General features: G+C 46.8%; 1 protein-coding gene across 1 annotated transcript; it reads left to right on the top strand.

Annotated features, from left to right (window-relative positions):
* Positions 1 to 683: 683 nt before the first annotated feature.
* On the top strand, positions 684 to 27,597 carry GTF3C2 (general transcription factor IIIC subunit 2). The gene is made up of 19 exons (XM_045978885.1): positions 684 to 2,649; positions 11,884 to 12,142; positions 12,306 to 12,627; positions 13,207 to 13,492; positions 15,940 to 16,034; positions 16,435 to 16,512; positions 16,632 to 16,730; positions 18,046 to 18,273; positions 18,478 to 18,589; positions 18,784 to 18,892; positions 20,000 to 20,025; positions 20,200 to 20,329; positions 22,727 to 22,871; positions 22,977 to 23,138; positions 23,334 to 23,421; positions 23,930 to 24,058; positions 24,507 to 24,659; positions 24,797 to 24,904; positions 25,204 to 27,597. The coding sequence occupies exons 2-19, from the start codon at positions 11,908 to 11,910 to the stop codon at positions 25,420 to 25,422; spliced, it is 2,724 nt and encodes a 907-aa protein (XP_045834841.1). The 5' UTR covers positions 684 to 2,649; positions 11,884 to 11,907; the 3' UTR covers positions 25,423 to 27,597.
* Positions 27,598 to 27,625: the final 28 nt, after the last annotated feature.

Genomic DNA, 27,625 nt, shown 5'->3' with positions numbered 1-27,625 from the left:
CCTGAATTATTTCATTAGAGGATGCAAAATGATTTTTCCTCCTTATTCTCTGATTCTTTTTTTTTTTTTTTTAAAGGTTTTATCCATTTGACAGAGATCACAAGTAGGCAGAGAGGCAGGCAGACAGAGGAAGGGAAGCAGGCTCCCCGCTGAGCAGAGAGCTCGATGTGGGGCTCAATCCCAGGACCCTGAGACCATGACCTGAGCTGAAGGCAGAGGCCTTAACCCACTCAGCCATCCAGGTGCCCCTTATTCTCTGATTCTTTCCATATTTACTAGCTGGTAATCTTCTAAAAAGAATTCCTTCTGCTTATTCTGAATTGGAGTTCATACTGGAAAGACAGGATAAAGGTTTCCTTTTATTTGCTAGTTTCCAAGAATTGATCACTACTTACTTCCTGCGGCATACAATGAGTAGTTGTGGATTAGTAAGCTTTCTCTTTTAAAAAAAAAAAAAGGATTATCAATTCATGGGTTTTTTATGTATTGAGCATATTACTCAGTCATTAAAATTAAGCAGAGGATCCACAGGGTCAGCTCTATATTTTAGAAAGGTAACTGATAGAGATTAGAGGTAGGGAAACAGACCATTTGAAAGATTGCCTGTCAATCAAAATTACAAATGCACCAAAACGTTGGTCCAGCAATTCTGCCTCTAGGAATTTATGTTACCTGCCCATATAAGCTGCACATGCTTGAGGTAACAAAGTTATTTATAGCAGCATTGTTTATCATTGCAAAGGACTGGAAACCACCTAAATATCCATTAAGAACAAGGGACTAATTCAGATTATAGTTGACTGTTGAACAACATAGGTTTTAACTGTGCGGGTCCACTTATATACTTTTTTTTGTTGTTGTTACAATACACTACTGTCAATGTATTTTCTTATCATTTTCTTAACATTTTCCTTTCTCTAGCTTATTGTAAGAATACAGTATGTAATACATATTGACATACAAAGCATGTGTTGACAGTTTACAGACTTCTAGTCAACAGCAGGCTATTTAGTAGTTTGGGGTGAGAAAAAGTTAACATAGCAGATTTCCCACTGTATAGGGGTAAGCACTTCTAACCCCGTGGTCAACTATGTATTACATTTATATCATTACTAAGCAGTCATAATAAAGAATGGGAGGAAGGTTTTTATGTACCGAAACAGAACAATTTCCAAGGTACACTCAGTTAAAAGAAGTCAGATGCAGGACAGTATGTGTAGTGGGTTTGAATTAAAAGGGTAAATACATGCATTTGCTTATGTGTATAAATATATAAAATATCTTGGATCTCTAACAAGGAACTGATTGTGTGGATGTGGAGACAGGTGGAAGGGAGTCTTCACTTTATACCCTGTGTTTCAATTTTGAGCCATGTGAGTATCTTATTCCAAAAATGAATATAATTACTATAAAAGATTTTGCAGTTAAGTCAAAGATAGCCTAATCTTGAGGCAGCAGAAGTGGAGACATTTCATCATTACAGAAGTGTTTGAAGCTGAGAGCTGTCCATCAGACAAGCATTTAAGATAGTACATATTAGGGGAACTGCAGCCTTATCTGCACCGAATTTTGAGTTCTCACAAAGTTGGTCCTATGTCACAGCACAGCGTTACTTTTGCCTTTAGGCCTCTAAGAGAGTTGGGGTGGGAGTCCCTTTACTCCCGCTTTTAAGTCTTAGCTAGTTCCTCCCACGTTTTTCTCAAATGTTTTGTGTGACCAAGGGAATTTAATAGGTGAAATTCTTTGGGAACAAAAGACTGGTTTACTCCACCCCTTCTTGTCCCTATTTATACATCCTGAGCTCTACTAGTTAATATGCTGAGACCTGTAAAGTTTATATGGCTTTAAATCTCTCGGAAAGGGCAGAAATTTGTTACGTTCTTTCTTTGTTCTTTGTTCGCCCGCATCCCATCTCCCAAGGAGGGAATGGGGAAGGGCCTATGCCCAGCCAAGGGCAAGGGCCAAGCCTGAGGCTCATTACAGAGTAGCGTCCCCACGCCAAGGTTTTTCTACTGGTTTCCCTTCCGTGTCCTTTCCCTAGCACTCTTTTGTGTTTTTGTAGCGCCCATCCCTGTCTTCATGAGCGGCTGCCCAGGGCTGGATTCTCCAGCAGCCTGCCAAAGCTTCCTCTCTGTCTGTGTCCTCAGCTCGGACGGCGCCGGGGTGGTTACTCTCCCTCCAGCCTGGCCCTGCCTGCCTCACAGCGGGTAGTCTTGACCGTTAGGCAGCCTTCAAGCGCTCGAGAGCCGCGGCGAGGCCTGGGCGCGCAGTACGCTCGAGGCTCGCGTACAAGGCCCGTGAGAACCCGCGGGGCGCGACGACCCTCATCGCGCAGGCGTCAATCTTCCTTTCTTGACACTGCAATTCCCAGAAGGCCACGCAGCGTCCCCCGCGCGGCTTAAGCCCGGGAGCCTCGCCCGCTCCGAAAGGGCGCGGGATTGTCGCCGCACTGCATTATGGAATACATAGTCTGAGAAAACGTCTTCGGGTATAAACTCCCCACCAAGCTCACGTGTTTACCTTGTGCATTGGAGTCCGGGGGTGGGGGGAGGGGTCAATAAAGAGTAGCTACTAGATTTCGTCATAAAACCGCGACCAGACAGGCGGCGCCATCTTCGAACTTGGACTTCCGGAAGGACTTTGGTGAGGGTAAGTGTACCGCAACGGGGTGTGCGGGGGCCCCACGATTACTCCTCCTCCTCCTTTTCCCATAGCACTAAGATATTGGGAACCAACTCCCGACTCCGCTGTTCTTCTCTGCATAGTATCGCGACCTCCAGCCCCCGCGCTGCTACAGAAACTCACACACACCCCACCTCCTTTTCTGTATTGCAACCGGACATCCCTCAGCCCTGCTAATCACGGCTCTTGCCTTCTTCCCCGACGCGGTGCGGTAGCCTGTGTCCCGGCCGCGGCGCTGCTTACATTGCATCCGTCGGACTCAGCGAAGCTATAGTAGTTCTGAGCCTCAGGAAGCTCAGGGCTCGCTCTCAGCGCAGGCTAGTGGTGGAGGCTGTCCCCACACCCATGACTGAAGAAAGGCAGGCGATCACTCCTAGAGTGGTAGCGGATGAGTCTCACCGTGCTGTGTCCCAGCCTCTTCCTCCATGAGGCTCTTCTAACCCCGGGGTTGTGCCCGGCGCGCTCCAACCCCATTGGCGCAGCCAAGGGCCAGTTACGTTTCCCTTCTGGTGCTTTTATCCCGCGGCACGTAGGCTGTCTGCTGGGGAAGGCGGAGGAGGCGACTTCGGCCCCACCCGTGGTAACTCACTTTGTTAGAGACGTGTAGTGTGTTTGGCGAAGCCTCTTCGATCTAGCGGCATATTAAACTTCAGCCATTCCTCTTCCTTGGTTACTTTTTGCCGTCCCTTCTTATCTAATATACTATTATTTTCTTAACAGTTTTCTTTAAATTGTTTTTCAAGTTGAAGTGCTTTAGTCTCAATCTGAGCAAGACATATGAAACCGTGGGTTTCAAGGACTATGGAGTTTTTTGTGTTTTTTTGAGAGCGAGCGCGCGGGCGGAGGGGCGTGGGGGGGAGGGGCGCCGGGGAAGAGAATCTTAAACTGGCTGCCAGCCCGGCGGGGAGCCGGATTCCAGAGCTCGGTCTCACGACCCCGAGATCACGACCTGAACAGAAATCAAGAGTGGGAGGCTTACAGGCTGGGCTACCCAGGCGCCCCCACGGGGTAGTTTTTCATACAAGTTAAAGTAAACACAGTTAAAGTCGTACATTTTTGTATCTAAAATCGTCTTGCATACCACCAGCTGCGCCATCGGAACACTTTGGGAAACAGTGTATTAAACAAATGTGTTTAAAGTAATTCCATACTTCAGGAACCGTGTTAACTCGTTATTTTCCTTGACTGGGGAAATCCTGGCACCCTTGAGGCAGTATTCCAAACAGTTGAGGTGCAAATGTAAACTTCTATAAACTAGCACCAATTAAACATCCCTTCCTTTACTTGTGTTTAGAACGTGTTGTGAAATCATAAATGGAAATTAACCACCATATCCTGCTGCTACCTTCTACAGGAGTGAATCCTTAAAGGAATTTTTTTTGCAGCTTGAGGAGTTAGTCATTAAATCAACAAAGTTTAATGCGCTTACCATGTACCAGGTTCTGTATTCAGTAGTGAATCGGGCAAGATTCTTATGAAACTTTCAAGTGAAATAGATATGAAATAAGTAAATACCCATGTTTCTTATCATAAGAGAATTCCACATGGACTGAAGAGCTACATTTATTTGGCACCTGGGTGGCTCAGTCAGTTTAGCGTCTGCCTTTGGCTCAGGTCATAATCCCAGAATCCTGGAATCGAGTCCCATGTTGGGCTCCCTGCTCAGTGGGGAGCCTGTTTCTCCCTCTGCTTGCTGCTCCCCCTGCTTGTGCTTGCTCGCTCTCTCTAACGAATAAATCTTAAAAAAAAAAAAAAAAAGCTGCATTTAAGATTCAAACTAGAGAAAGTATTAGAAAAAAATAAAATAGGATATGTTTATATTGGCAGGGTAGGAAATGGCTTTTTTTTTTTTCAAATATTTTATTTATTTATTTGACAGAGAGAGGTCACAAGTAGGCAGAGAGAGAGGGAGAAACAGGCTCCTCACTGAGCAGAGAGCCCCATGCGGGGCTTGATCCCAGGACCCCGAGATCATGACCTGAGCCGAAGGCAGAGCCTTAAACCACTGAGCCACCCAGGCACCCCGGAAATGGCCTTTTTAAGACACAAAACAACTCATAAAGGAAAAGACTGAGAAATTTAACTCAGAAAAATATAACTTCAGTTTAACAAGAAACATTATAAAAGTTTTTTTTAAAAGAAGAAACAAAGAGGGGCGCCTGGGTGGCTCAGTCAGTTCAGCGCCTGACTCTTGATTTCAGCTCAGGTAATGGTCTCAGGGTATGGATGGAGCCCCAGGTATGACTCCAAGCTCAGTGAAGAGTCAGCTTGCAATTCTCTCTCTCCCCCTCTCCCCAAAATAAAAAATCTTTAAAAAGCAGAAACAAAGTATTTGCAACATAAATAACAACTCCACAGATCAATAAAAGATTGATTCGTCCTGTAGAGGTATGGACAAATTATATGTATAGGCAATTCATAAAAAAAATATAGGTGTCCTCTCTCCTCTCTCTTTCTCTCTGACAAAGAAATAAAATTTAAAAAAATTAAAAAAAAAAAAAAGTGTGTCCCTGGGTGGCTCAGTCGTTAAGCATCTGCCTTTGGCTCAGGTCATGATCCCAATCTGGTCCCACATTGGGTTCCTTGCACAGCTGGGAGCCTGCTTCTCTGCCTGCTGCTCCTCCTGCTTACACCTACGCGCGTGCTCTCTCTCACACAAACAGATAAAATCTTTTAAAAAAATTATTTTAAAAAAGATTTTATTTCTTTGTGACATATTCCAGGTGCCTGGGGGTGGTACAGTCAGTTAAGTGACTGACTTTTGGTTTCAGCTCAGTTCCTGATCTGAATGTCGTGAGATTAAACCCGGTGTAGGGCTCCTTACTGGGTGAGAAGTCTGCTTTGCTATTCTCTCTCCCTCTCTTCCTCGTGCTTGTGTGCGCATGTGCTCTCCCTCAAATCTTTAAAAATATGTTTGTGTGTGTGTGTGTGTATCCATGTTATTGTCTTAAAAAGGCTATTTCCTACCCTGCCAATATAAACATATCCTATTTTATTTTCTTCTAATACTTTCTCTAGTTTGAATCTTAAATGTAGCTTTTTTATTTTTTTTAAGATTTGTTAGAGCGAGCAAGCACAAGCAGGGGGAGCATATACATATATGTATATATATGCGTGTATATATGTGTATGTATGCATGGATGTCTATACATACATATACACATATGTGTGTGTGTGTATATAGGTATCTCATTGGATATCTGTATATCCAACAAACTGTAAGTGACTCTTAATCTCACAAAGCAATTGAGGGTTGCTGGGGGAAGGGGGGTTTGGGAGAGGGGAAGGGGGGTTATGGACATTGGCAAGGGTATGTGCTATGATGAGTGCTGTGAAGTGTGTAAACCTGGTGATTCACAGACCTGTACCCCTGGGGCTAAAAATACATTATATGTTTATAAAAAATAAGAAATAAATAAAAAATTTAAAAAAGAAAAAGAAGTTGCTAACTTCAATCATTATCAGGACAATGCAAATAAATACAATAGGGAAGAATTCTTTCATGCATTAGATTGGCAAAAATTAAAGATTGGCAAGGGTGTGGTAAAATGAGTACAACTATAATTCTGTGAAACACTGGATAATGTTCTCCAGAAGAATGATGTGTGTGTGTGTGTGTGTGTGTGCGCGTGTGCGTGCACGCGCATACTGATATGGAAAATATTTAAGGCATACCTAGAAATTCTCTTAAGTGATAACCTATTTAACTAGTTCTATGTTAACTGACATTCCTCTGTAGAGTATAGGGACCGATGCCCATGGCACACTGTATCCTTGAAGCCTATATATAGGCTTTTCTCCTATAGGCCTGGTCATTCTATTCCCACTGACTGAGTTGAATGCTTGCCAAGAATCATTGTGATGGTTCTCAACATTTTTTAATGTCAGTTAATTTGTTATCATATTTTTATAATTGTGATATATGTTTGAATTTTAAAGAAATTTGAGTATGAAAGAGTTATTGCTATTAAAACTAGGTTGAGGGGCACCTGGGTGGCTCAGTCGTTGGGTGTCTGCCTTTGGCTCAGGTCATGATCCCAGACTCTTGGGATGGAGCCCCGCATCAGGCTCCCTGCTCAGCAAGAAGCTTGCTCCTCCCTCTCACACTCCCCCTGCTTGTGTTCCCTCTCTCCCCATCTCTCTCTCTGTCAAATAAATAAATAAAATCCTAAAAAAAAAAAAAAAGTGGTTGAAACATGGCAGATAAATTGGTACGTCATTGTTATTCTTTATATCCTACGTGTATTTACAGGTATTTTGTGTCAACTAAAAGTTTTATAAAAACAATTCTAAAAAAGAAAGCAGGGTGCGCCTGGGTGGCTCAGTGAGTTAAAGCCTCTGCCTTCGGCTCAGGTCATGATCCCAGGGTCCTGGGATCGAGCCCCGCATCGGGCTCTCTGCTCAGCAGGGAGCCTGCTTCCTCCTCTCTCTCTCTCTGCCTGCCTCTCTGCCTACTTGTGATCTCTGTCTGTCAAATAAATAAATAAAATCTTAAAAAAAAAAAAAGAAAGCAAACTAAGTTAAATGCTTCAGAAAGAAAAAAGAGGTACATTTGCAAAGAAAGAAAGAGGCTGCTGAATAGGTGTGAGTGAGACAGCTGTAAAAGATTGAGGAAAATTTATAAAAATCTGAAACTTTACTTCACTTGAACTGCCTCTCAAGAGAATGTTCCAAGAAAGTTGCAGTCAGTAGCGTCTGTGCTGCTGAGAGATCAGGTTAAATGAGACTGAGAAGTGTCCATTGTATTAGTTGACCCGGCAATTATTGATGACTTTAGCCTCAGTGATGAGTTGGAGGGCAATATCCTAGTCAAAATGAAGCAGGGTAAATAAAACATCAAGGGCAGACAACTCTTTAAAAGTTTGACTATGGGATGCGGTGGGGGAAGATGATGGGTTAAAGGATTGTTGTATGTGTGTTAAGATGAGAATTAGAGACATTTATTTTTATTTACTTATTTATTTAAATTCCATTTATTTGAGAGTGAGACAGTGAGAGAGAGCATGAGAGGGGAGAAGGTCAGAGGGAGAAGCACAGACTCCCTGTGGAGCTGGGAGCCGGATGCGGGACACGATCCCGGGGCTCCAGGATCATGACCTGAGCCAAAGGCAGTCGTCCAACCAACTGAGCCACCCAGGCGCCCGAGAATTAGAGACATTTAAATGCAGTTGGGAAACAACCAGTTTAAAAAAAAAAAAGGCTAACCAATTCCAGTGTCCTTAGGGAGTGGGGGAATAGAGCCAGAACACAAGTGGAAGTTTGGCTTAGAGAGTAGATGAGGCGTTCAGATGCAGGTCGTGTTGGACTACTTGATCAGACATCGAAGTATGTTGCACATAATGGCTTTGGGTTTTGTTTCAGAAATCAGAGGTAAAATCATCTGCTGAGAACCAGATGTTGGGGGAGAGGTAACGTGGGGGCTGACAAGAGAGAAAATGTGATTGCTAGCCCACTAGCAGCTTAGATACACACATAGAGTAAAAGGATGATTGGTTCATCCAGAGCTTAAATTTTGCCAGTCCTGTGGAACAAAAAGACAAGAAAGGAAGTTTGTACTATTGGCAAAAATCTGATTAAAATAAAGGAATCTAAGCTGGATAGGATGTGGCCAACACAGGAAATTGGAGAGATCAATGACGGCGGCTTGATACGGTTGAAGAATAGACAGCGATAGCAGTTGAGCAGTCTAGCTATAATAACGGAAGGTTGTGATCAGATAGTGGGATGGCTTTGTGATTTAGGAGGTTAAAAGGTTTTTTGAGACAACAAGGTCCAGTATATTACAGCGAGTGAGTAGCAGTGGTTTAGCTGAATGTTAGGAGCTTCAAAGGAACAGTTTTTACAGGATAGGGAGGACTGCTAGTCTACCAGTGGCATCGGAGAGGAACTGACAAGACACTGATCCCACTTTCTACCGTGGGGTCAGTGGGATATGAGAGAAGGAGAAGCCTCTACTGGAGAGCCTGGAAAGCTGGAAATTTCAATTCCTGGAATTTTTTTCCATCCAAGATTCTGAATATGATTTAGGTCTCGCCAATCACATATGTTCTTGAAGAACTCAAATTTGGACCCGAGTTTAGAGAGGGGAGAGGCAGGCCAGGAGACCATACATTTTTCTGGTTCAGATTGTGGCAAGGGTATGATTCTGGACCTGGGAGCCAGAGAAAGGTTTTCCCTGTGGAGTCGGGTCACTTTCTGATCAGTGCAGGGGCAGTTCATGGAGCCATCAGCTGTGGCAGGGGCTTCTTGATTCACAGGTGCTGCCTCCTCATTGTGGCATCGGGGAGGTCCTGTGGTTCTTGAACCGGCAGCTGCCAGGCGACTTCCCATTTTGACAAGCACTTGTTCCTAAACTGTACACCCCCCCCCCCCCCGCCCCAGTCCTCCCAGTGATCCTGCATGCAGGTGGTTCTCAAGCTTGCATGTGCATCCAAAGAATCTGCAGGGCTTTGTGAAGATACAAAGTGCTGGCCCCATCCCAGAGTTTCTGATTCAGGAGGTCTGGGACAGCGGTGCTGATGTTGCCCAGACCACGGAACCACTGATGTGAACCATGTAATACCCTCCAATAAATCCCTTTCAGCTGAACTGGCTGGAGGATTCTGTTCTGTGCAGCTGAACTTGACCAGTAGAGAGGTCAGATAACCATTTCATTCATGTCTTCTCTGTCCTTATCTACTTGATCTGTCAGGGGTTAAAAGAAGTAGTTCTTGTATTTCCTGAAGATTTTGCTTTGTTTTGATGATATGTCAATGAATTTGACACGTCAAATCATATGTCAATGATTTGATGTCTGACAGTTCACGACACTTATCTTTTATACAAGTTGAAATTTTATTTATTATAAAGTGTTCCCTTTTTGTCCCTTTTAATACTTTTTCCCCTGAATTCAACTTCGCTATTATCAACAAAACTCCTGTTTTCTTTGTGCCTACATTTGCCCTATATTTTTATACCTTTTGATTTCCAGCTCTTTGAGTTCCTTTGTTTTAGATATCTCTTTCAAAGCATATAGTTTGGCTTTTAAATCAATCCAAATCCAAACCTTTATCCTTTTTTTTAATGGATGAATTGATCTTTGGTTATTGTTATAGTCATATCTTAAGTCATCTTGTACATTTTTTCTTTTCTTTGTGTTTCTTTTGTTTTCAGTTTCTTACTCTGTAGCTTTTAAAACAACTCCTTATGGTTCCAGTGGCCTGCTAGGCATTTTGGAAGCAATGTAGTACACTGCTTTTGGTTCTATTAAGCATCCTTTTTTTTTTTTTTTTTTTTTTTAAGATTTTGTTTATTTATCTGCCAGGAAGAGACATGGCGAGAGAGGGAACACAAGCAGGGGAAGTGGGAGAAGGAGAAACAGGCTTCCTGCTGAGCAGGGAATCCTGATGCCACGCTCAATCCCAGGACCCTGGGATCATGACCTGAGCCAAAGGCAGACGTTCAATGACTGAGCCACCCAGGCACCCCTCTTTTAAACATCCTTTAAGGCATACAGACCCATGGGGGTTTCCCTCCTGGAATTTGAGCTATTTCTCCTTCTTTGTCATACGCAGATTATTCTGGCCAAAAACTGGGCCCTTACAGTTCTGTGTTGCTCAGCCTTTTGGTTTGGTGCTCAGTGTTTTGTTTGTCTCTTGTCAGTTTAGTTTTGCCATGATTGCACAAGTGATTTTCTGGGTTTGGAAAAAAAAATGAAGAGGGGCGCTTGGGTGACTCAGTCAATTAAGTGATGACTCATGGTTTTGGCTGAGGTCACGAGCTCAGGGTCGTGGGACCAGGCTCTGCGCTCAGCAGGAGTCTGCTTGAGACTCTCCCTCACCTTCTGCCCCTCCCCTGCTCTGGTGCACGTGTGAGTCTTCTCTTTCTCTCTCTGTGCCCTTTTTGACAGTTTTTTAATCCATACTTCAGTGTGGGAAAGATCTCTTAATGTGGTAGGATGTTCCTTAATTATCTCATAGCCATCTGTTTCCCCTCTTCAGGTAAAAGATTAGTGGCAGGGGACTAAAGAACTTTTACTTACTATTAAATAAATCTATTTCTTGACTAGTATTCACAGAGGTAGATGTTAGCTCTAGGCATCCTCCTTCAATTTGATCTAAATTTTATGTATTTATCAGCAGCTATTCTTTTACTTATTTATTTATTATTACCATATAATGTATTATTTGTTTCAGGGGTACAGGTCTGTGATTCATCAGTCTTACACAACACACAGAGCTCACTGCAACACATACCCTCCCTCGTGTCCATCAGCCAGACAGCCCTTGGTAGTTATTCTTTGTAGTCTGTTCCTAGGAGGTTTAGGAAGTTTAGAAAGATTTTTTCACTCTTTTGTTTTTATTTTTTAAGGGGAAGGAGGTGATTCATTTCATTGGGTTTTAGGGAAAGAAGTTGAACAATTGTTCATTCACTGCATTATCCTTATGAAAAAACTTAAGAGCTTAAATTAAACTGGGTGAAAAAAGGGGCGCCTGGGTAGCTCAGTTGTTTAAGTGCCTGCCTTCGGCTCAGGTCATGATCCCAGTGTCCTGGGATCGAGCCCCACATCGGGCTCCCTGCTCAGCAGGAAGCCTGCTTCTCCCTCTCCCACTCCCCCTGCTTGTGTTCCCTCTCTTACTGTCTCTCCCTCTGTCAAATAAATAAATTAAGTCTTTTAAAAATAAATAAACTGGCTTAAAAAATACAGTGCTTGGCGCATAGTAAGCATTTAATAAATAAATGGTAGCTTTTTTTTTTTTTAAGATTTTATTTGTTTATTTGACAGATCACAAGTTAGGCAGAGAGGCAGGCAGAGAGAGAAGGCAGGAAGCAGGCTCCCTGCCGAGCAGGGAGCCTGATACGGGACTCAATCCCAGGACCCTGAGATCATGACCTGAGCTGAAGGCAGAGGCTTTGACCCACTGAGCCACCCAGGCGCCCCAAATGGTAGCTTTCTTACTGTCTGTTCAGTGCTCGCTCCATTGGTATGTAAGTTCCATGAGGGCAGGGACCTTGTTTGTCTTGCTTATTGTCATATTGACCAGTTCCTAGAACGGATAGAAGATGCTTAGTAATTGTTAAGTGAATGAGTGATCAGGGAGCTAGGGTTTCTGGCTGGGGGGTAGATAGTGGGTGGGGTGGGAGGAGAAAAGACAGGAAAGGAGGAAAATCTGAGCCAGTGCAAATAGCTTTTGCCTTCTACTCATGTGTATGTCTCTGCAGGGGCAGCCATTGTAGGGGGTGCTGATGGATACCTGCGGGGTCGGCTGTGTTGCCCTGGGGGAGGCCGGCCCCGTGGGGAGCATGACTGTGGTAGACTCTCCTGGACAAGAGGTGCTAAATCAGCTTGATGTCAAGGCCTCTTCCGAAACAACTAGTGCTGAGGCTTCCAGAGAGATGTCTTTGCCTGGATTTGAGGACTCTCTTGGTGAGAGGAGGCTCCCTGCAGAGCAAGAAAGCCTCTCCAGACTTGAACAGCAAGGTATGTACCTTGTCCTTTCCTCTTTTTATCTCCCCGTGCTTAGCTTAAGATGAAAGAGAGCAGGGCGAGCTCACAGGATCCTACCAACCTGGGTATGGTGTAATCTATTCCAAAGAGGTTTGAGCTCTGGTCCCATCTCACAGACCCGTATTCTTCTCTACAGATCTTTCTTCAGAGATGTCAAAGGTCTCAAAGCCTAGGGCCTCAAAGCCTGGCCGGAAGAGAGGTGGTAGCACACGGAAAGGCCCCAAAAGGCCCCAACAGCCTAATCCTCCATCAGCCCCTCTGGTTCCTGGTCTCTTAGATCAATCCAACCCTCTATCCACCCCCATGCCTAAGAAACGAGGTCGAAGGTCCAAGGCAGAGCTGCTACTGCTGAAGTTGTCCAAAGACCTAGATCAGCCAGAGTCTCCACCTCCAAAGAGGCCCCCTGAGGACTTTGAGACCCCTCCTGGGGAACGACCCCGCCGAAGGGCTGCCCAAGTGTAAGGATTGTGGGGCACAGCTTGGGTGGAGGGCGGTCGGGGTGAAGGGTTGGTGGGGGCAGGTGTTGGAGAGCTGAGAGGCCGTGACGAGTTGTCAGGTAAGTGGGGGTAGCATCTGGGTTCTGGGGACTTGAGCCATCTTCTAACTCTTACCACAACAATTTTTGATCTGTTGCTGAGTTTGTCTAGGAGACGGCTTTCCCTGCCTTGTATCCTGTCAGTTTTTCCAGTTTCCTCCAGGCCTTCGTTGTAATTTTCCCCGCCCAGGATCTATCAGTCTCTGTGCCCTTCCATTCTTCTCTGGGCTCTCACTGATCTCTGACTGCAGTAGAGTGCAAGTGCCTTGGACTTGGAGTTGCCAGACCTGGATTCAGATTCCACATACGTGATCTGAATCCTCTCTTGGCCAAGTCCCTTAACTTCCCTAGATTTCTGGTTCTTTATCAAAGGGGGGAGGGCAAACAAATAGCTGCTTCCCAGGGTCACTGGGCAGGTCCACTGAGATAAACAGCCAAGTGTCTGGAAAAGTGGGCTCTCAATTAAGTGTGAGTATGGCTCTGACCCTGCCCTGTCCCGCAGGGCACTTCTGTACCTTCAGGAATTGGCCGAAGAGCTCTCAACGGCCCTGCCTGCCCCAGTGTCCTGTCCTGAGAGCCCCAAGGTGAGCAGCCCCGCCAAACCGAAGAAAAACCGGCAGCAGGCAGCCTGTCAAGGTGGAGAGCAAGAGGACGACACTGCACGGGACGAAGACTTTGTTCTCCAGGTTGAGGCTGAAGACGGGGAGGAGAGCGAGGCCCCAAGCGAGAGCTCCTCTGAACCCGAGCCTGTGGTGCCTCAAAGCACCCCGCGAGGATCCACGTCAGGGGTAAGCTGAATAAACAAGAAGTGAATGGGGAGACGGGGACTGTTCGGAAGGTCTGCAGGGTGCCCCAGTGGAAAGCTTTGGCCTAGTAACTGATGGCCAGAATAAGTACAGGAGGAACAGTTGAGTGGGCAGGGGCTGGGGGGCAAGCGCATGAGGTCACCCCTTCAGATACGGGCACCTGCACAGCAGTAGGGGACACATGTGACTAAGACAGCCTCCTGCCTGGCGGAGTCCACCGTGTGAGGAGGGCTTCACCGGGAGGGAACCAGAGGCTTCTGGTGTGTCAAGAAGGCAGCGAACTGCTGGGGCTTCACAGAGCAGTGAACAGGGCAGGGGTCGGTCTTAAAAGGCAAATTGGAGAGATTGCTTTTCCCGGGAATTCCTGGGACAGGGCGTCAGAGCAGGCAGAGCTGTTGAGAGCTCTTAGCAAGTTCCCAGGGGTATAGCAGTGCCCTGCAGGACCAGCAGAAGGCTGGGGGCAGGGGGGAGGCGGCGAGGGGATCGAAGTCGAGAGAATGGAAGGACAGAGACTCGTAGGAGCTAACACGGGTGTTTGTGTGTTTGTTGAATTGTGGTAAAATATACATAACATAAAATTTGCCACTTAAACATGTAAATTATTTTTGGGGCATCTGGGTGGCTCAGTCCGTTAAGCATCCAACTCCTGATTTGGGCTCAGGTCATGATCTCAAGGTCGTGAGCTAGAGCCCACGTCAGGCTCTGTGCCAGGCGCGGAGCCTGCTTGAGATTCTCTTCCCCCTCCCACGGCTCCCCCCACCCAAAAAAAAGTACAACTGAGTGGCATTAGCCCATTCCTGGTGTTGTGTGGCCATCACTGTTACCATTGCCAAAACGTTTTCATCATCACAGAAACTCTGAGCATCAGAAGTTTTTAAGCAGAAAAATAACGTGATCAGTTAGGACGGTAGGTCAGCCCGCAGCGGACATCAGAAGACAGCTTCGGTTATCCACGTAGTGATAGCGCCTGGATCAGGCTGCAACGCAAGCAAAGGTGGGGGATAGTGCAAGAGACATTTAAGAGTATTAGCAGCACTTGGCAGTTTCTGCAAAGGAAGGAGTAGGAGTTCCTAGTCTAGATGGAGCTCTTAAGTGCCAGACTTTGGGACAGAGGAATGGTGGGAGCGGGGGAAGAGTGAGGGTGAGCAGGGGAGGTGATGGGCTCATTTTCTGACACACTGAGTTGGAGGTGCATGTGTGCCATGAGCCGTCCTACTGGAGATGTCTGGTTGCCAGTCATGTGCACGAGACCAGTGCCTTCCTTGTTTCAAGTACAACATTTAAGGGAGCACCCAACCCCTCAGAAATCAAGATAAATATTTTGATACAACAAATTTTTACAAAACAATTTGTTAAATAATTTTAACAAATACAAGTAATGCAGGGCCCCTGGGTAGCTCAGTTAGTTAAGCATCTGCCTTGGGCTTGGGTCATGATCCTGGGTCTTAGGATCGAGCCCTTGTTGGGCTCACTGCTCAGTGGGGAATCTGCTTCTCCGTTTCCCTTTTCCCCTCCCTCCACTCATGTTCTTTGTCTAATGCACTTTATATATTTTTTATTTTTTTAAGATTCTATTTATTTAACAGACAGCGATCACAAGTAGGCAGAGAGGCAGGCAGAGAGAGAGGGGGGAAGCAGGCTCCCTGCCGAGCAGAGAGCCCGATGCGGGGCTTGATCCCAGGACCCCGGGATTATGACCTGAGCCGAAGGCAGAGGCTTAACCCACTGAGCCACCCAGGTGCCCCTCATGTACTTTATTTTTATAGTATATTTATATAAATAAAATCTTTTAAAAAGTAATGCAACAAATTTATGATGAACAAAATATCAAAGTTTTAAATAAAGACAGGAACTGTATTTACTGATTTCCTTTTGCCTTAGGCTCTATAACATGGGTTGGCACCATGCTGTAAAAGTCTAGAATGTAGAAAAGCTGAACTGGGTAAAGTTTACATTTACTAAGATGTCAGGCCTAATGATGGTGGTCAAAGCCGAGGGCATGGGATGAGAGTCCCCAGAGTACACGTATAGAGGGCTGAGAAGGCAGACTCTGGGAAATACCTCCATCACACAAACCTGTTGGAGGAGGGGAGTGCCTGTGGGGGAATATCGGAGAGGCAGGAAGACTAAGGAGACGCTATCCCATGGGGCAGGGGTTTCAGGAAGCAAATGGGAGTCTCTGAACCACATGCCATGGAGACGCCGAGGAGGGTGAACAGAAAATACGTAACAGGCTTTGCAGTTTTGATGGAGGAGCGGGAGCAGAAGGTGGAGAAGTCACCGTAGTGGCGGAGACATCAGTCTTTTAAGTTACTGATAAGTCAGGCTAGAGAGGAAGCAGTGCCAAGAAAAGTAAAAGCTGGAAAAGCTGCCATCTGGGGACTTTCTCTAATCTATAAAATTCTCCTTTTTTCCCATTTGCTTCTCAGAAGCAGAAGCCACACTGCCGGGGAATGGCTCCCAATGGCTTACCAAATCACATCATGGCCCCTGTTTGGAAGTGCCTCCATCTCACCAAAAACCTGTGAGACTTGACGGGGGCTGGGGATGAGAGGGTGGTGGAGGCGTCTAGAAGTGGGGCCGAGGGAAAGAGGGAAGGCACTCACAGGGCAGGACGCTGAAGCCATTCGTAACTAAAAGGCACTGCTCCAAAGGCAAAGAGCTCCAGAGCGGTGCTGTCCAATGTAGCAGCCACTAGCTGTGCGTGGCTATTTAAATGTGATCTACACGTAATTAAAATTAAAGGTCCAGTTTCTCAGTTGCACTAGCCACCTTTCAAGTGCCCGGTAGCTACTCGCAGCTAGTGGCTGGTGTCTCTGTGAGCACAGATGATAGATTACTTCCATCACTGTAGAAAGGTTTACTGGACAGCGCTGCTCTAGAATTTCTCTCCTCCTCCACTGATGCTGCTTCTGTTCCTCCAGCCGAGAACAGAAGCATTCGTACTGGGAGTTTGCAGAATGGATTCCGCTGGCCTGGAAGTGGCACTTGTTATCTGAGCTGTAAGTTAAAGAGACATTCTGAAGCTGGGAGGGGGTGGCACCCCGGGAGACAGGAGGGTGGCAGGGAATCCTGGGGTGGGTGAAGCTTCCAAACTCACGCTGTTCCCTCCCCACCCCAGTGAGGCAGCTCCCTACCTGCCCCAGGAGGAGAAGTCTCCACTGTTTTCTGTCCAGCGTGAAGGACTTCCGGAGGACGGCACACTCTACCGAATAAACAGGTAAAGATTGCGTGTCTCTCTGATTCTAGGAGATAGAAGCAGGAGAAAGGAATATGGAGAGGGATGACAGATTCGCCCTGTTTTCCCCCTGATGCTATTCCAGGGGGTTCTGAGGGAGGAGTTGAATCTGGCTGGATCTGGTCAGCCCGCCCTGATCTGCAGTGCTCGTCACTGCTGGCCAGACTGAGGGGAGCAAGGGGGATGGAGGGCCAGTTTACAGGTCACATCTATGCAGAGAGACCCAGACAGACCGGCCCTGGGGAGACCACTGTGGTAAACCAGAATGCACAGCCTGTCATCTTTGAAGGGGAACTAGAGCTGGAAGGGCTTTGGAAGGAAAGGAGGAAAGTACAGATGGTGGCCAAGCACTGTTCTCATCTGTAGACCATTCTTGAGACTCTGGCCCTTGCCTAAGTCAGTTCATACTGGCGCCAGCTGGAGCTCCCATTCTGTCCTCATTACCTTTTCTTTTTTTTTAAAGACTTAATTTTTTCCGAGCAGTTTTAGATTCACAGCAAAACTGAGAGGACGGTGCAGAGATCTCCCGTGTCCCTGTCCCCCATCCCCCCTGTTCATGCACAGCCGCCCCCCCCCTACCAGCCTCCCCCACTAGAGGGCACATGTGTTACAGCTGATGAGCTTGCACTGACCCGTCACCGCTTGGAGTCGCTGGGTTACATTAGGGGTTGCTGTAGGTGGTGTACTTTCTGTGGGTTTGGACAGATGTGTAATGACCTGTCCCCATCGTTACGGTGTTACACAGAGCAGTTTCACGGCCCTAAAAATCCTCTGTGCTCTAACCACTCCTCCTGCCCTCCCCTCTGACCTGTCACTATCATGGATCTTCTGATGTGTCTATAGTTTTGCCTTTTCCAGAATGCCCCATAGTTGGGATCATGCAGTGTGTAGCCTCTTCAGGTGGGCTGCTTTCACTTAGTGATATGCACTTAAGGTTCCTCCACGCCTTTCCATGGTTTGATAGCTTGTTTCTTTTTTTTTTTTTTTTTTAAGATTTTGTATATTTATTTGACATAGAGAGATCACAAGTAGACAGAGGCAGGCAGAGAGAGAGAGAGGGAAGCAGGCTTGCTGCTGAGCAGAGAGCCCGATGCGGGACTCGATCCCAGGACCCTAAGATCATGACCTGAGCGGAAGGCAGCAGATTAACCCACTGAGCCACCCAGGCGCCCAGCTTGTTTCTTTTTAGTGCCAAATATATTCCATTGTTGGGATGTTAATTTACCCACTCACCTACTGAAGTCCTCGTTGCCTTTTGTTAATTCCTTTCTTCATCCCATCTTTGACTTTTCTCTAGATTTAGCTCGATCACGGCGCACCCAGAGCGCTGGGATGTGTCCTTCTTCACAGGGGGACCCCTCTGGGCTCTGGACTGGTGTCCAGTGCCAGAGGGGGCGGCAGCTTCGCAGTATGTGGCCCTTTTCTCCAGCCCTGACATGAATGAGACACACCCACTGAGCCAGCTTCATTCGGGTCCTGGGCTGCTCCAAGTCTGGGGCCTTGGGACCTTGCAGCAAGAAAGCTGGTGAGGTGGGGCTGGGACGCTGCCATGGGTGGGTGGTTGAGGAGGAGAGAACCTGGCCAGGAGAGCTGGGGAGGAGTTGGTAGGCCTGGATTGGGGCTAGGCATGGGAGCCAGGGGATTGGGTTGAGATGGGGTGGAACACAGGCTCTGGTGGCCCTAGGCCCCTTCTCCCTGCCCATTCTCCCCATACGCTTTCTCTCCTCAGTCCTGGCAACAGGGCTCACTTTGTCTATGGGATTGCTTGTGACCACGGCTGCATCTGGGACCTCAAGTTCTGCCCCAGTGGAGCATGGGAACTTCCAGGCACCCCTCGGAAGGTATGTCCCTGTTGCTTGTAGGGTACCCTGGGACTCAGGCAGAACAGAGAGGCCCTATGAGTTCCCAGAGTTGACAGCGGAGGATGGAGTTTTCCCAGAAAATCCATGTTATTTGCAGGGACCAAAACCTCAAAAGTGTTCTAAGAGGCCCTGACAGCAGCAAGCCTCAGCACAGATCTGGTCTGCCCCTCTAGGCTCCTCTCCTGCCCAGGCTGGGCCTCTTGGCTCTTGCCTGCTCCGATGGGAAGGTGCTGCTGTTCAGTCTCCCCCACCCAGAGGCCCTCCTGGCTCAGCAGCCCCCAGGTGAGTAGCACAGCAGGCAGGGGGTCGTGGTACTGGAGCAGGCCCTGTCTGGTCTCTCCTGAAAGTCCTCCCGGCCTAGCCCCTGGACAGAGCCTCACTCAGCACCCCACCCACTCTGACTTCACACCTCTTGTCCTCAGCCTCGCTCTCTAGCAGCCTGCAGTGGGTACTCTCTCCTGCCTTCTAATCACTGGGCTCTTCCAGCCCATCCCCCTTCCCCCCCCCCACCCTCGTTTCCCTGCTCTGTGTTCTCAGGCTCTCCCCTCCTGCTGCCACAGCTGATGGGCTATGTAAAGAGCTGCTAAGGCTGATCTCCCCTGCCGCACTCTTCCCCTTCCCCAGTCCTGTACTTGACCTCTCCTGTCCTCACTGCCCCATACACATGAACACCGGTCTCTTCGTTGGGAACAGAGGGAGAGAATGTGGAGCTGAAGATGGGCAGGAAGAGAAAGGGGTTAGCAAAAGGCACCTCCTCTTTGTCAAATTTGCTTTTCAGCTGTACTGAGTATTTAGAGAAGAGGCTTGAGAGGAGGCCCCAGGCTTGAACCCTGAGAAATCCCATATTTGGTGGTCTGGTGGGGGAACGGGTTGAGGAAGGGATAGGCAGGGAGGAAGTGAAGACAGATGAATGGACAATTCTTTCAAGTAGAATGGCCGTGAAGAACTCATAGATGGAGGGCGGTGCTTGAAGTGAATCAGGGGTAAAGGAGGGGTTTGGTTTGTGTGTTTGTTTCATTCAATTGGAAGACTGTAGTGCATGTTTACATCTGAATATGAGAATGACCCAGTAGGGAGAGAGAAAGTGGATCATTCAGAATGGGAGGAAGGAAAGATAACCAAATGAGCAAAGTTCTGGAAGAGGCGGGAGAGGGCGGGGACAGAGGGGAGTGGAGCAATTAGCCATTCTGATGGGGGAAGGACATAGGCACGCACAACAGAGGGGGGAGGAAGATGGGGGCAGGTAGAGGTAGATGGATCAATGTGCTGGAGAGATGGCTGTCAGGGAAGGTCATTCTCAGATCAGGGGTGCTGATCGCAGAGCAAGGCAGGGGAGGACGTCAGTCCTCTGTTCCCAGAGCATCAGTTACCGCTCTTCTTCCCTCGCAGATGCAATGAAGCCCGCCATCTATAAGGTGAGTGAGGAACCTGCTACCTTAGCCAAGGCTCCACCTTCTTGAGCCTCCCTTTCTGGTTCCACAGTGAGTCTCCTTCTGCCTCTGCCCCCTACGGGATTAAACACTGATTTGAGACTTTGTTGCAAATGGTAAGTATCCCTAAGTCTGGTCCCGGCTCTTCTGTCCCTGTAGGTACAATGTGTGGCAACCCTCCAGGTGGGGTCTATGCAAGCTTCGGACCCCTCTGAGTGCGGTCAGTGCCTTAGCCTGGCCTGGATGCCCACCCGGCCCCACCACCACCTGGCTGCTGGCTACTACAATGGTAAAAAAACAAAACAGCATAAGGGGCTGTTGCTCTTTAAACTTTATACATGCTTGTTTTTTGGTGGTGGTTTCCTTTTTGGTTTAATGCTGGACATTATGTTTAAGCAATGTAAAAAAATACAAAGAAGAAAGAAAAAAGTCACTAGAATTTTTCTACCCAGAAAAACATAATTAAGAACAAATGAACAGGGGCACCTGGGTGGCTCAGTTGTTGGACATCTGCCTTCAGCTCAGGTCATGATCCCAGGGTCCTGGGATCGAGCCCCGCATCGGGTTCCCTGCTCAGTGGGAAGCTTGCTTCTCTCTCTCCCACTCCCCCTGCTTGTGTTCCCTCTTTTGCTGTGTCTCTATCAAATAAATAAATAAAATCTTAAAAAAAAAAAAAGAAAAAGAACAAATGAACAGGGGTGCCTGGGTGGCTCAGTCAGTTAAGCGTCTGCCTTCGGCTCAGTCATGGTCTGGAGGTCCTGGGATCAAGCCCCACATTGGGCTCCCTGCTCAGCGGGGAGTCTGCTTCTTCCTCTCCCTCCAACTCATGCTCTCTCTCACTTGCACTCTCTCTTAAGTAAAATCTTTAAAAAAAAAAGATGAACATCATTTCATGGAGTTCTCTGCATGTATAAGATAAAAAATCAGATGGCAAGAGAGAGAATTCTGTAGTGAGGGGATCATACTATATAAACTATTTTAAAGATTTTAATTTTAAGTAATCAAGCCCCAACCCCGCGGTCAAGTCGTATGCCTCACCAACTGAGCCAGCCAGGCGCCCCTACATAAGCTGTTTTAATGAAAATACATGAAATTTAATTACACTTTAATTTTTTTAAAGAAAAAGACTGAGTTCAAACTGAGAGATGGGGTACGCTCCCCATAAATGTTCCTTCACCACAGAGATGTTCGTTCCTTAAAGATACTCTAAGGCTTAAAAGGGCAGAGAAAAGGATCATAGATAAAGAGCATTCTGGTAGTTGGACTCCACAGGTGACAATTTCATGGTTAGACCTCACCATGGTCAGGAGGTCAGGAAATCAGCACTGTCATGCTCTGACTGTCCCTCTCTGTCTTTTACGTGTGCTTCTTTTGGTGTGGTGATTCTTATGTCTTCAGGGTACATCATTCTTGATGTTGTTTTGCTGTCTTAATTCCCTGAGTTACAATTCTGCATTGAAATGATCACGCATGTCCACCGGTCCACCCCTCTTGGTCTTCCCTTGTTGCTCTATGACTGATCCGGCTCAGCTGGAGTTCACCGCCAATACGCTTTTCCAAGAAAGGTTCATGGGTGCTACATTCCTGAGTTTTTAGCTACAAAGAGTTTCCCCAGCTATTGTTTATTAAATTCTTATTCTTGGGGTGCCTGAGTGGCTCAGTTGGTTAAGCATTTGCCTTGCCCTATGTCATGATCTCAGGGTCCTGGGATCGAGCCCCATGTAGGGCTCCCTGCTCAGCAGGGAGTCTGCTGCTCCCTTTCCCCCCAACTCATGCTCTCTCTCTCTCTCAAATAAATAAATAAAATCTTTTAAAAAATTCTTACTGTTCTTTAATTTGTCTTTTATTTTTATTGGAGTTATGCTGTTGACTCCCTTCTCCTCTGCCAGCCTTTGTCAGGGGGCAGCTTGTTTGGGGTTGGCAGAGTTAGTTTCTGTTTGTTGATTTGTTTTCTGTTTCTCTACATTTTTTTTTTTAATATTTTGTTTATTTGACAGAGATCACAAGCAGGCAGAGAGGCGGGCAGAGAGGCAGGAGGAAGCAGGCTCCCCACAGCGCAGAGAGCCTGTGCGGGGCTCGATCCTAGGACCCTGGGACCATGACCCAAACCGAAGGCAGAGGCTTTAACCCACCGAGCCACCCAGGCGCCCCTGTTTCTCTACATCTTGTTGCTTTTGGCTCCTTGCCTGTTCTCTTTGTCTTAGAGCAGAGTTGGCAGATGTTTCTCTAAAGGTCCAGATAGTGAATATTTTATGGCTTGTGGGCTGTTTGACCATTGTTGGAACTACTCAACTCTGGCATTGAGAAATGAAGGCAGCCATACATTAGGTAAAACGAATGGGTGTGACTTTTCCCAGTCAGACTTTATTTACCAAACCAGGCAGCAGGCTATATTTGGCCCAAGGGCTGTGTAGCTCATCAACCTTTGCCCTAGAGGGTTTATGCTTTTTTTAAAAATCCCTTTATTTCTATTTAGTAGAGAATAGAGGCTCTTGGGTGTACTTAGTCTGTCTGTCAACCACAAGCCCTTAGAATGTTGGCTGGCTAACCATGATCCCTATATCCTTTCATAAGGGGGTCACATCTGAGGGTAAAAGGCAGAGGTCCTAGGAGCCCAGACAAAGACCTGAGAGCAAAAGAAGAGAGAACTTGCCTTTAATACCTACACCTTCTTTCCCTATCTCAGGCATGGTGGTTTTCTGGAACCTTCCCACTAACTCACCCCTGCAGCGGATACGACTCTCTGACGGCTCCTTGAAGCTCTACCCCTTCCAATGTTTCCTAGCCCATGACCAGGCTGTGCGTACCCTTCAGTGGTGCAAAGCTAACAGGTACAGGACAGGAGAGCTGTGGGGTGGGAGGTGAAGCCGGGGAAGGCTGGTGCTCCCAGACTTGCTCAGATTTTATCTTCTCTCTCTTCTCCCCTCTTTCCACAGTCATTTCCTTGTCTCTGCGGGGAGTGACCGCAAAATCAAATTCTGGGACCTTCGACGACCTTATGAGCCCATAAACTCTATCAAGCGCTTCTTGAGTACAGAGCTGGCCTGGCTGCTCCCCTACAATGGTGTCACTGTGGCTCAGGACAACTGCTATGCCTCGTACGGCAGGATGCAGATAGGAGGAGCTCTAGGGACAGGCCCTAAGGGTTGGGTGCAAAGTGTGCCAGATTGTTGTGGGGAGAGGAGGGTTGAGAGTTGTTTCACTGAGGTAATCTGAATTCTGGAAGGAATTAGGGAAGGGAAATGAATGCAATCTTGGAAAAAGGAAAGTTTTATTTTGTCTTCCTCTTACAGTTATGGACTCTGTGGGATTCATTATATTGATGCTGGTTACCTTGGTTTCAAGGCCTATTTCACTGCTCCTCGAAAAGGCACTGTCTGGGTGAGCCCCTCTCTTCATTTTCACAGGAAAACGATTCCTTTACTCAGCTACTGGAGATCAGGAAGAGGCAGTAGTTTTGGATAGAAGAAGACAGATGTATGGTAACTGTATCATGTATCAAGAAAACGATTCCTTTACTCAGCTACTGGAGATCAGGAAGAGGCAGTAGTTTTGGATAGAAGAAGACAGATGTATGGTAACTGTATCAAGAGATAAAAGTTATGATAAACTTTTAAAAAAATTTAAGTTCAGTTAATTAGCATATAGTGTATTATTAGTTTCAGAGGTAGAGGTCAGTGACTCATCAGTCTTATATAACACCCAGTGCTCACTACATCACATGCCCTCCTTAATGTCCTTCACCCGGTTACCCCAGCCCCTCACCTGATAAACTCATTTTTGTTTCTGTGGGTGTGTCTTCTGCTTCAGACTGTGCTGTTGTTTCCAGTTCACAGAACTGAAACAATACGAGTGCATGAATGAATGAAAGAAATCTGTCTCTTACTAGAGTCTTTCAGGATCCGACTGGCTTGGGACAATAGCCGCAGGAGATATATCCGGGGAGCTCATTGCGGCCATATTGCCTGATATGGCACTGAACCCAATAAATGTCAAGCGACCTGTAGAGCGAAGATTCGTACGTATATGACTATTTAATGGTAGTACCATCTGTTGGGTCCTAATCCACATGACCTAAATTAGAACTGCAAAGTAGTAAGATACAAATATGGATGAGGTCTCTCAGACCTATTATTGTCCTGGGAAGTCTTAGTACAAAGTTGTACAGAATCTTCCCAACCCTAGTGCATCTGTGCATGTGTTTAAACATACTGCCTTCTTCCATCTTTAAGTCTTTCCTGCCCAAAACCAATTCTCTCTCTCTCTCTCTCTCTTTTTTTTAAAGTAGGCTCCACGCCCAGCGTGGAGCCCAACGCAGGGCTTGAACTCACGACCCTGAGATCAAGACCTGAGCTGAGATCAAGAGTCGGACGCTTAACCGACTGAGCCACCCAGGCGCCCCATCAATTGTCTCTTTTATTCTGTCTCCAGTATTCTAGGACCTAATCTCATGGTCTCCTTTCTAGCCTATATATAAAGCAGATCTGATGCCATATCAGGACAGCCGTGAAGGTCGAGACCATTCTTCTGCTTCATCTGAGGCCCCCAACCCTCCCAAAGCTCGAACTTATGCTGAAACTGTCAACCATCACTACTTGCTCTTTCAGGATACAGATTTGGTAAATCGAGGCCAGGAGAATGGGTGTGGCATTTTTTTTAAAAAGTAGAAAACTCTAGTCCTGGTACAGGAGGGCATTATAAGGAGCCACAGTGCAAAGATGCAAGACTAAGAAGCTGCTGGCTTTCTCTTCCCCAGGGTTCCTTCCACGATCTGCTCCACAGGGAGCCAATGCTGCGCATGCAAGAAGGAGAGGGGCATTCGCAGCTCTGCCTGGACAGGCTGCAGCTGGAGGCGATTCACAAGGTAAAAACCTTGTCTCTTATCTTCACCCACTTTCATGCCCATTTCCTCCCAACTCTGGACCTCATGATCAGGGACATGGGGGATGAAAAGGTGGCAGAGGGAAGGAAGGAAGACAGCTCTGGCAACCTCATCTTCCAGAGCATGACAGACCAACTCCTTCCTACCTCTCTCACTCCATCATGGTCCTGTCCTTTCAGGTTGTCACCCCATCCCGCCACTCCCTCCGCTCCCTTTACAGCTAGGACTAACCCTAAAGCACCAGCTGTGAACATGTCTCTTATTTTATCTTCTCTTCCCAGGTCCGCTTCAGCCCAAACCTGGACTCCTATGGATGGCTGGTATCTGGGGGACAGTCCGGGCTGGTTCGGATCCATTTTGTCCGTGGACTCACCTCACCACTGGGCCACCGGATGCAGCTTGAAAGTCGAGCCCACTTCAGTGCTATGTTCCAGCCGTCCTCCCCGATTAAAGGGCCTGGCTTCCCTCCAACCAGCCATCGCCTTCTGCCCGGTCCCTAGTCGTGGTCCACACAGGGCCTTTGGAATGAAGTCTGCCAGGAACAAACGGTCCCCCCATGCACAGAGCCATAGGAACTGGGGGCTTCATGGATAGTGATGCTGCCAGACCTGGACCTTTAGACCTGCCTTGCCAGGACTCCTTAGATACCTCTCCTTCCACAGACTTCTGTCATCACAGCCCCCTGCGGGCAGGGGGGCTATCCCTCCACAAACTCTCAAGGCTCCTCAGCCTAAAACTATGGCTCATGAGTAACACTCAGGCCTGACCTAGGCTTGGAAGTCAAATTGCTCATATTGAGCATGTTGTGAAGTGGGTAAAGCTAAGTAAAGGTACTGGGTGTTTTTGAGACCACACGCGAGTGGGTGTTTGGAGAACTGCAAAGGGTATCCACATGAAGGCTCCTGTGTGACTGTATTCCAGGATCCAGTATTGCTGCCTTCTCAACTTCCTCTTTAGAGTAACCAACACACAGACCCAGGAGGGGTGACAGTAATTTATTGGATCGAAGCTGCTTATAGTACTTCTTTAACTGAGGAATACCACAAACACCCTGCCAGTAGAACAGTGGCTCAGATCTTACTTGCTCCTGCTTATGAGATTTCCCAATCACTGGTCGTCTGACCCTACTTGAACACTCCTAGGCAGTCATGTTTTAAAAAATCTTCCTTTATATCAAGTCAAAGAATATACTTCTATATAATTTCACCATGGGTATTAGGAAATCTAGTCATTTTCCCTTGTGATTGCCCTTTTAAGTATATTTAAAAATAGCTATCATGTGTTTCCCAAGTCTTTTCTTCTCTAGATTAAATATCTTCAGTTACTTTAACCATTCTTCACACGTCATGATTTTTGGTCCTTTATGATACTGTCACACTGTTGACTTACTAAACATGTCTAGCTACTTTATTTCAAATCTCTATATAGGAGGTGTTTAAAACCCAAGTAATGTATTGTTTTATCTCCTATTATTACAGTTGTCTTGGGGGATACTGCAGACTCATAGGGACCACAGTACTTGCCTCTGCACCAAAGACAGACCCCAGCAATGAGAAACAGGCAAACCATAGTGTATGGGAGTACAGTCAAGTTTAAGGGAAGTAGTGAGATGACCTCAGGAAAGTGAAAAATATGCAGCCAGCTCCAACCCAGGGAGTGGAGATTAATTTAGTGTCTACCTGGAACAAAACCCACTGGCACTGTGGTCTGGTTGGCCAGATACCTGGAAACAGCTTTCTGCCTCGGGTGTAGGGAATTTATCATATCTCAAGAAGAAAGGTATCAAGCAATTCAGTTTCCTTCCTGTACAGAAGAGGAAACAGAACCCGGAGGCAACCAGACTATCAGCGGCAGAGGGATCACAACCCTGTCAGTGCAAAGGAGGCAAGTATTGTACCATCATACTGTAATTAAGCTCAGGTTAAGCCAGGTTTGTTTTTGAGCTGACTGATAGGGAAGTGCCTTCTTTGCAGAAAAGCTTCGCTGCTTGTCCATGGCAGCCCCTTTACATTGCATTATGGAATTCCACTTTCAGTGGCAGAAAAGATGGGACCTGGGGACCCATGCTGTTGAGGCTGCAGGTTGGTGCCAGCAGCCCTGCTTCTGCTGCTGACTCTTAGTCTTGGTCTCTAACTCCAAAAGAATATCAGGAGAATGCTTTCAGCCCTTGCTCGCTCTACCATAAACTCTCTTCTCTGAAGGCCATTCCACTTCAACCTTCCCTCCCAATATATACACTTTATACTATAATCTATGGATTCCTGTATTTTACTTCCTGTGCCTTTGCTCCCACAGTTCCTCCATCATCTCCACATAAACCCCATTCATTCTTCAAGATTCCAGCTCAAATCTCACCTTTTACCAAGGAGCTTCCCAGATTTCTCTAGTAAAAATTCTCCCTACCCATGTATTCCCAAGAGGGAAGGGGAAAAGAGGGTAAATCAAGTGTTTATTTAAACATTTGATCTATTTCAGGTGTTTTGCATATGTTACTTAATCATATGAGGTAGATAACTGCCCTATTTTAACTGTAAAGAATCTGAGAGTTTGAGCAGTCTGAAAAAGATCACTTTACTAAGTAGTGGTGCTGGGATTTGAACGTAGACAGTCTGACTTCAGAGAACAACTTTCTAACCTACCACATTTGGTCTATTACATTTACTAATGTAAATTCACTCCTGGCATGGTGTTTTGAATATAGGA

This window comes from Meles meles, chromosome 15, assembly GCF_922984935.1.
Source record: "Meles meles chromosome 15, mMelMel3.1 paternal haplotype, whole genome shotgun sequence".
NCBI lineage: Eukaryota > Metazoa > Chordata > Mammalia > Carnivora > Mustelidae > Meles > Meles meles.
Note: the sequence above shows the minus strand (reverse complement) of the source record. Positions and strands in the feature narration are given on the sequence as shown.

Excerpts from the sequence above, each read along its gene's own strand:
- GTF3C2 (XM_045978885.1), top strand. The coding sequence starts at position 11,908 with ATGGATACCTGCGGGGTCGGCTGTGTTGCCCTGGGGGAGGCCGGCCCC. Across the intron at positions 16,513-16,631 it reads TGGCACTTGTTATCTGAGCT|TGAGGCAGCTCCCTACCTGC; the intron begins GTAAGTTAAAGA and ends TCCCCACCCCAG. Across the intron at positions 24,059-24,506 it reads GACCTGTAGAGCGAAGATTC|CCTATATATAAAGCAGATCT; the intron begins GTACGTATATGA and ends TCTCCTTTCTAG.